The following is a 9,048-nucleotide window of genomic DNA, read 5'->3' as shown; positions in this document are numbered from 1 at the left end:
TCATCCATAAGCATCCAAACTGTTGATGGAACCCTCACTCTACCACACTCAACCCTTTTGCTATTGATTCACGGACATGTATAAACACACACACACATCCACATCCACACACACTGAGTAAATAAAGCTGATAATCTGGCTGCACTGTTTGAGCATACACCCGAGACCATGGATCTGGGTACATGTTTATTGTGCTGGAATTTTCCATTACACACCATCAGCTCTCGGGGCTTCAGTGGGTTTGAGGGAGAAGGGTGAGAAATGGAGGAATGGAGTGCTCACCGCCACTTTGGAGGGCCAGCTTGGCGGATGGACAGGAGGGAGGGGAGCAGGGGGTTGTTTTTGTAAAGTGTAGTTGCATCTGAAATTCTTTATTTCAAATCAACAAAACAATCGGGAGCAATTAAGCTTCACAAAGGAATTGGCATGTCGTTGGTATAACAAGCAGACCCCTCACTTTGAAATGTTTTAGCAAGCTGTTGCACATGATGCTTCAATGCAAAGTCATTAGTTGTGGTTCTAGAGGGCAGAAGTCCAGCACAAGTATGTATGGTAATTAACTGATAAGTTGAATCAGGTGTGTTGGAACGGGGACAGCCTGTTTTTTATGAAGATCGATGAACATAATGCAGAAGTAAATTTTCCAAGTATGCAAGACACCCGGAAATGTTAAGCTGTAAGCCAGTTAGCAAATTACCATGCTGAGCTTAGCTCAAGCTGATTGGCGTCTGTCTATGGCTAGTGCTAATAGCACACAGGAGCTAAAAGACCCACTACTTTCAAATTAGCAAGCGTGTGTTTTCCTTTATTTTCTTTGGGAGGGTTAAGCTTTGAATGTTTAAATATAGCCTAAGTGGTGTATTAGCCCTACATTAAAACATGACCCATGTGAGTATGTGTGTTGAGTGTTTATATTTTCTGCTTAATACACTACAGGCTGTACTAACTACCTCTGGAGGGACTACACAACACTATATAGACAAACTGCTAAAAGAAAATAAGCATTGTCTAATGCTTTGGGGTTTGCTTTAGTCGTAACTAGTATCTAACCTCAATATACTGTTACACCCATAGTAGCCAAATACCAAAAACACCCATTTCAACCCTAGCTATGCCAATCAAATAAAAATAAATAAATGAAAATAAATAAAAGAAAGAAAATTGGTGCAGATTCATGTTATGGATTATATTCTCATTACATTCATTTCAAGTACTTTTTATTTTATATATATATATATATATATTTTTATATATTATTTTTTATTAATAATAATTTTTAATAAAAAATTATGACCACTGCTCATACTTCATTTGTTTGTCACTCTTTTCCTGTTTCTGAAATAGTGTTAGGTATTAACTTTGTAAGGCAACCAGTAACAAGATTGTGGGGGTGGGGGATGTCTACAATCACCCTTTTCAATAGATTATGCAAAATTCCAAATGCTACTGAGCTTATTTAACCAAATGTCAGACCTGGCAGCAATTTCTTTAACACTACTATTTTTTTGTGCCATACCGTGCTAGATCACTTGAATCTGTAATTGACTATAGATCTTTAAAAATAGTGTCCAGTTTAAGATGGTGGTTGCAGGGTATTGCTATCTAGAGCTCCGGGTTTAAACATAACACAGAATGAACCTCGGTCTGCCTCCAATCTTTGCATGTAAATTACATTTTCATTGCATGGAAATGTCATTTACAATCAAATCACTGTGTTTTTGAGAATCGCTACAGTATTGCAATAAATATTATCACAATGCTTTGATATATATTGATAGTTTCCTACACCCTTGGACTTGGCTGATTTACCTTATTTGGAATTGAGGAAAAGTTGTGTAAAGTAGATTTTTTTTTCGTCAGGCCTTAGGATAAGTTTTAGCACTGATATGTGAGCCCTGAATCATCAGAGAAGAGAAGGTCACCTCCGCTCGGCTGGCTACATGGGGTAGCCATCAGTTCAGGGATTGCCAGGTCCACAGACTGGCCAGACAGAACCTCACAATAGATACAGCAGGTTTTTGGGTGACCGTCAAAGTCCATCTCCAGACCGGTCCATATTTCGCAGGCCTTCTGTTCAGCAGCATGAAAACTGTTGCAGTGCACATATTGCGTATTTGTCAGCGAAAATTAAGTCCTGGCTTGTGAGAGAAAATGCGCGAGAGAGAACAAGTGCATGTTTGGCAGTGTTGTACATCAAATCTAACTGTGTAGGATTAAAAACAAACATAGCTAATGTTGGACATATGCCAGATATGTTACAAAATATTATATGAATATTTCATTCTCAGGTTTACTGGATGCATGTGCTATTAGACTGTCCTATGTACGTACGCACTGTCCCTATTCTGTGAGGGGGTGGCAAGTATTATCACATGATGTCTATGTGAATAACTAATAATAAGCTTTAATAAGCTGTAATAATTATGGTTCATTGTTGCTTCAAGAGTTCTGTAATACTATGCAGTACTGCTACATCCCAGATGTGTGTAGGAAGTGTTTTAAACAGTTTTTTGAGCACTGTGAGAGTATAGACCAAACATATATTCATAAATAATAAATATGACTACCCAAAAGCTGATAAATGGTTCATTTTAAAATTACAAATAAAGAAGTAGTACCACTTTCCTTTACAAATAGGTCACTGGATTTAATAAACACCATCTCTCTTTCTCTTTCTCTTTTTCTGTTTCTCAGGAAGCCCTCAGGCCATGCTGATAAGGAGGTGATGGCAGCCACCGTCCTAACCACACTGTCCACCAGCCCTCTGGTTCTGAACCCCTCCTCTAGTGCCTCAGGTGGGCTTTGAACCCTCCCTTTTGCCTCTTGGTTCAGTTTCAGTTCAGCATTATTAGCGTGACTATCGAATACAAGTTTCTAAAGCACAGTGATATTTAAAGATGAACATATTCAGTAGAAGTAATGGAAATTAGCCTCTGCTAAATCTGCTGCAGCACCAGAGCTTCTCCTAACCCTGGCCATGGTAGAGACTGTTGCCATGGCTGTCATCACCACGCAGATGTCTGTCGTTAGGGGCCAGGGTTGGCTGTGCTATTTTTAGCACCATGCCATGTCATGCCATGGTTCGCCGATGCTGTTTATCTTTTCAATCAAGCAAAAGCTGAGCAGACTTAACCCCTCAAAACCACTGAAAGCTTTGAGTTCTCTCTCTCTCTCTCTTTCCCTTACACTTCTATCTCCCTACCTCTCCCTTCCCCTTTTCATGGGTCAATGCAAAGCTACATGCTGTAATCCTAGAGATCAGAGGTTACAGGGTAGGGGTGCCAGTTAGCCACATACACATAGCGCTGATTAAGGTCATGGTCGTTTGGGTTACAGCAGAGTGGGCAGTGATGTGAGGTGTACGTGTGTAACCTTATCCCTGCTGCGTGTGTGTTAGGGAGGGTGGGGCAAGTCAGCCATGTCCTGATGGAGGTCAATGTCCACACCAGTATCAACAACTTATAGTATCACAAACATTAATTTACCATTGGGACAAAGTGCTTAAAGAAATAATGTGAGCAAGGCTGGATCTACACAATCTTCCACCTCCACCCTAAATGTTGTCAGTGTAGGCTTTCTTTTTTTACTGTAGCTAACAAGTAAGGAAAACGGTCATGTTGTGTAAATCTTTGCACACATACCTATTATTATTTTTTATTTATTTTTATTATTATTATTATTATTATTATTATTATTATTGATATGTAAAATAAGCTCATGTGGTTTCTAAGTCTGTGTATTATACTGTTAATTATAAGTGACTGGTGAACAAAGGCTTCATGGTGACTGCTATTATTTAATTTTTTTAACTGACCTATATTTAATAATGTGTGTCTCAATACTTTTGTCCATAAAGCCCAAACCTCTTAGCCATTCTACATCTCCTTGTGTACAAACAGACATGCACTAATTAGCTAAATCATGCTCAGCGTTTTTTATCAAGGGAAATGGAATTTCACAATTCAGTTATTTGGTCTCAAGAAAAGTGAGAAAATATTGACGCCCCTGCAGCAATGCGGTCAGACTTTTAACCGCTTTGTAGAGCCTGATTACAAGACTATTTGAAATTAAGTGCAACGTGGGAAAAAAAACGAACTGCCAGTAGCAGCAATTCTCCATTGCTCCGCCTACAGGCGCAGTCCCAGAGCCAGCCAGCCGGGTGTGGAAGGAGAGCCTGTCAGCCAGCTACAGCAGCTCTACCAGTGGCAACTGGAGCTGGGACGCCAGTGACCAGTCTGTGCCCTCCACACCGTCCCCACCCCTCTCTAACGATGTCAGCAAGAGCTTCCTGCTCTCCTCACAGGGCGAAGACAACATTGAGGAGGCCGAGAGCACTCACTTCCTGTTCGAGGACCCTATTCCGCGGAAACGGAAGGTAGGGGCCAAAGTGGCCAAAGTAGACAGCCTTGAGTGGTGGAATCAAAACACGGTGTATTTAAGGTTAATATTCAAATATTGGAAATCATTTGAGGAAAAAAACAAATTTTTAGACAATTTCTTTTTACTCCAGACTCAGTAGATCAGTCAAGAGACGTCTGAAGTTTGTTGCTTTAGTTATATCTTAAATGCAGAAAGTTACAGACAACGATTAGGCCTTAGTCATTGACTTTTATTACAGCTTCCATTCTTTTCAGTTTTTCTGCAGAAATCTACAGGGAAACACATTAGTGATGTTAAGTTCTCAACTCTGAGGTACTCAGTCCATTGTCCTGAGATCAGCAGCAGCTTCAGTGGTTCAATTGGCAAATGTTCTTTTTTATATGTCCTTTTTTTTATCAGTAAGAGCTTCTTGATCAGCTGCAAATTCTTTTAGACCCACAATGTTTATTCACTTATTTTTTTCTTCGACTTTCCCTCATCCTTATGTAAGTGGATTATCTCATTCCTTGTGAAATTCCTACTCAGAAATGTAGAAATATCTCCTGGAAATGAATCATTTGCTCCTAATAGCTGTTTTGAATAGAAATTAAATGAATGAAGGATGGTCTCTGTAGATCTGAAAGTTGCACTGTTCTGGGGAATGGGTTTATGTTGCTTATTAGCTGCATTACGTTTTCAGCTCCATTGCAAACTTTAGCCATAAAACAAGTACTGTCTGATCGACAACATGCAGGGTAATGTATAAGCAGAATTTTTAATGGAATTGGATGTAATTGCATTGCAGTAAACAGAGAAAATGCTCATCATACACTACTTTCCGCCAATCACCCAAGAATCTTCAACCTCACTGTTGGACACCCTATCCTTGCCCTTGAACTTTCACTTTAAGTCCATACATAGACTTAATGACTCAGGACTAAAGCACAACTGTGTGCAATCCCACACTGACACACAGTAATCGCTTACACTGTCCAAAAGCTTTTACACATATGGCCCTGCCCATTCTGTGTGGTCAAAAAATACTAGTTTTTCATTTTTCAGGAGATATTGTATAGGCTTTTCTGACTTCAGATCTGAAAAACGCGTTTCTGTCCATTCTTCAACTGTTAGAAGCCGACTCAGCACTGTAGATCCTAAAGGATGTGGTGCTGATTTAGAAGCTCCCGCTGAGAAAAAAAAAAACAGAACAATATACTGCTCACCCCAGAGTCCAGACCTCAAAATCAGTGAATGTGTTTGGGATTACTAGGACGATGTGATGCAGACGATGAAGCAGACTGGATTTTTTTCACTACAGCTAAAACTTTGTAGTAAGTTTTTTCTAAAAGAAAAGAAATACACATTTCATCTCTATTAAGAGAAGTATTAGATCAAGTAGCAAGTAATACTGGATCTAATTCATTTCTGTATGTGTAATTGTATAGAAGACAGTGGGCACAATCTGCAGTAAAGATATAGTAAGATATGCCGTAAATAATTTAGGGTAAAATATTGTAGTAACTGACCCACACTGGTGCAAGTTAAAGGAATATGGGCAGTTAGCCATTTACAGCAACAGCTATGCTGTCTTTCCTGTCGTAACATTTTTGTAGCTTAGAGCCGTTGAAAAATGTACTTCTGTACTGCCTAGTTCCTCTTCACAAGTGTCAAATGGGAAATATGAGTGATTTACAGCTGTAAGATATTAAAGATATTATACATTAAAGTTATCTGTAATATTGGTGGTAGTCGTGTTGGCATACATGCTGGAGAACAGCTCCCATGCATGAGACTCTGGCAGCACTGGGCAGCTCCTTTAGTGACAGGCTGCTTCACCCCAAGTGTGTGAAGGAGCGGTATCGCGGGTCCTTCCTTCCTGCTGCCGTCAGACTCCACAACCAGCACTGCTCCCAGCGGACCACATACACACACACTCAAACCATACACATGTGTTCAGGGAACAGAGATCCCTCAATGTAAAAATACAATGTGCAATTAAGAGTCAATTTGCAATTATCTGTAAATAATATTGTTATTGTTTTTTTTAACTTCCATTATTTTATATATTGTGTATATAAACGTTATCTACATTTTTGCATCTGAGTGTCTTGCTATCCCACTGAGAATTTCCCCACTGTGGGACTTATAAAGGATTATCTTATCTTATCCTATGTGTCTTTAGGTTTAATGAAGTAGGTCCCATCTGCAAATACCTATCTTTGCTAGTGGAGAGTGGGCAAATTCAATAATTATTTCTCGGCGTACAGAAAGCCCCAAAGAACGAATATGGTCTTTTAGCCAATACAAACCATGTGGTGAATAGAAAAGGAAACCTGAAGAATAGTAGGAAATTAGATGGATTCCGCTTAGCAAAGAAGTGGTACTAAGTTCATTCATAAGTAGGTATGCAATTTCACACCTCTTGCATGAGAACTTATGCACGATTAGACCTGTTTATTTAAGCCATGGCTCATTTGTGCAAGATCTTCAAGCTTTAGAAGCTTTGTGGAACCCGAGGGTTAGGCCACAAAGGAACTAGTCTGTTTAATAATGTCTAGAAAGGGTTAACTCAATCGACCTAGATAAACCAGTTTTTGCTTACTCCCTTTCTCTCTCTCTCTCTCTCTCTCTCTCTCTCCTTCTGCTGTTGAAAGATGACGCAGATACACACCCACACACTTTCTCTAGTGTTAGCAGTGCAGGCTGGGGCTTGCATTTATGCGTACTCGGAAGTCGCCCGATTGTTGCCTGTTCTCTAGTAGCTGGTCAGCTTGAAACATGTTCAGTTTAGATGATAGCAATGATGAAGGCTCACCTTGTTCCTACATTGCAGTTGGCCGTCCAAACTATCTATTCTGCTATTCTTCTCAACTCCAGACGGCATAGACAGTTATTAATGCCACCTGTCATCTGTGATCTGTACAGTGAAAACCTCTCATGATGACTTGATGTAGTCAACTTGAAAATGCACACTAAGCACTTTTGTAATTCAGGTCCTTAGAAGGAGACAGCAAGGTAAAGGAGAATAAGCATAAATAAAAGGTGAAGTGGGTGTGAATGCCTTACCTGTGGGCTTTCTGTGTTCCTAGTTTGTTAGCGTCAGTACTATGGGATTGGTGTAGCTATGAGGCCGTAGTAACATGCTGATTATATAAGAGCCATGGTCTGGACGGAGAAGCATTCCGTGGATAGGGATCGGGTCTTGCGTAATCAAACCTCCATGATGATTAATTGTGGCCGTCTAGCCTACGTGTGGGTGGATCTAATGCTTTCTTTGCACTATTTCACTCTTTCATATCCTTCCCTTTTTTCTCTATTTAAATATATGTCCTGACCAAACTAGTTATTTTAAAGAGATGTTCAACATTTGCTTCCTCTTTGCAACAGTTGGTTGGGCATCAAACAGTACCTAGTGCTTACAACATGCAGCCTGTAACAAAAAATGCATTCAGTAAAAAATCTTTGAAAGTTGCCTTATGTAGTTTCATAACATTTTTCTGATTTTTCTCTTTAAATTTTAAACATATTGAATAATAAACAATATACTTAATCTATAATACAGTATGATGTATATTATAGCAGGTGTAGCTAGTTGTAGCTAGAAGCTAGGAATAGATTTTTTTTAGTAGCATACAAAACTGAACGTGTCCAAAGAATGGTTCTATGTCCTTCTAATCACAGAGTACGTGTTATGGAGAGCCCTGTGGAATTCCTCTTTACAAAACCCACATTTACACACCTTCCTTTGGCTTTGTTGTGTTCCTTTCAGAACTCTGTGAAGGTGATGTTTAAGTGTTTGTGGAAGAACTGTGAAAAGGTCCTCAGTACATCCTCAGGGATCCAGCGGCACATCCGCACCGTGCACCTGGGGTAGGTATCCATTAGTGAGGTGATGTCACACGAAAACAACAGGTCCAGGAGGTACTTATCTAAAATAGGGCTGTTAATGAGAAAAGAAACAAGTTTCAAAAAACAGTTCAATATAACCTATTATCCTACAATACAGTGAAGTATTGACTTGCTGAGCTGGAATAACAAGCAGCGCGTGTCGTGTATAGGTAAAAATATAGCAGCACTCAGTTGGTGGGAGGAAATAGATTTAGAACAGTCCTTTGGGCCTAGTTTGTCTTTGTCACTTTGTAATGCAGCTTAAGTGTGCTATCCATTTACACATCTCCATTAAGGGAAGCAGAGGGTAGATAAGCATAAGAAAACATTCTGATGGTAGTAGCCAGTATGTTTTTATAGCCTCTTGTTGCTACCCAAGCCGTCCCTCTTTACCCTGCCTGCACAACCATTTACAGTGTGATCACCACTGCCCCCCGCTGACTGACTATTTAGTGACAAGAAGCAAAAATATTGACAAAATAACCAGACTGTTAACAGACAGGCTGTTGCTCGGTTGCACTCGGATTAAAGCTATATTCTCCAAGATGTCATAGGTGTTATACACATTTTGTTTTTGCTGAGGAAGTGTAAAGCTCTATTTCAATTTTGACATGCTGTCCTTTTCTTTGATGGTCTGTAATGATAGACAGCTGAACTTTGAACACTATATTAAAAACACAAGATTTGGGCTTATTGAGTCAGGCCTTTTGCGGGAAGGCATCTCAATCAAAACAGTACCGCACATATGTTACACATGTGCTTATTTAAGCTTGGAAGCCAATCTTGATTAATCTCTTTTGA

General features: G+C 39.6%; 1 protein-coding gene across 1 annotated transcript in view; it reads left to right on the top strand.

The window, feature by feature from the left end:
* Positions 1-9,048, top strand: part of slc2a4rg (SLC2A4 regulator) — a 60,551-nt gene that overhangs the window by 38,752 nt on the left and 12,751 nt on the right. The window contains exons 3-5 of the mRNA XM_072696375.1: positions 2,695-2,795; positions 4,134-4,375; positions 8,129-8,229. Coding sequence (XP_072552476.1) covers positions 2,695-2,795; positions 4,134-4,375; positions 8,129-8,229 — 444 coding nt within the window. The remainder of the gene's footprint in view (positions 1-2,694; positions 2,796-4,133; positions 4,376-8,128; positions 8,230-9,048) is intronic.

This window comes from Salminus brasiliensis, chromosome 14 (assembly GCF_030463535.1).
Source record: "Salminus brasiliensis chromosome 14, fSalBra1.hap2, whole genome shotgun sequence".
Taxonomy (NCBI): Eukaryota; Metazoa; Chordata; class Actinopteri; order Characiformes; family Bryconidae; genus Salminus; species Salminus brasiliensis.
The sequence above is the reverse complement of the archived record's forward strand: the minus strand, read 5'-3'. Positions and strand labels throughout refer to the sequence as shown.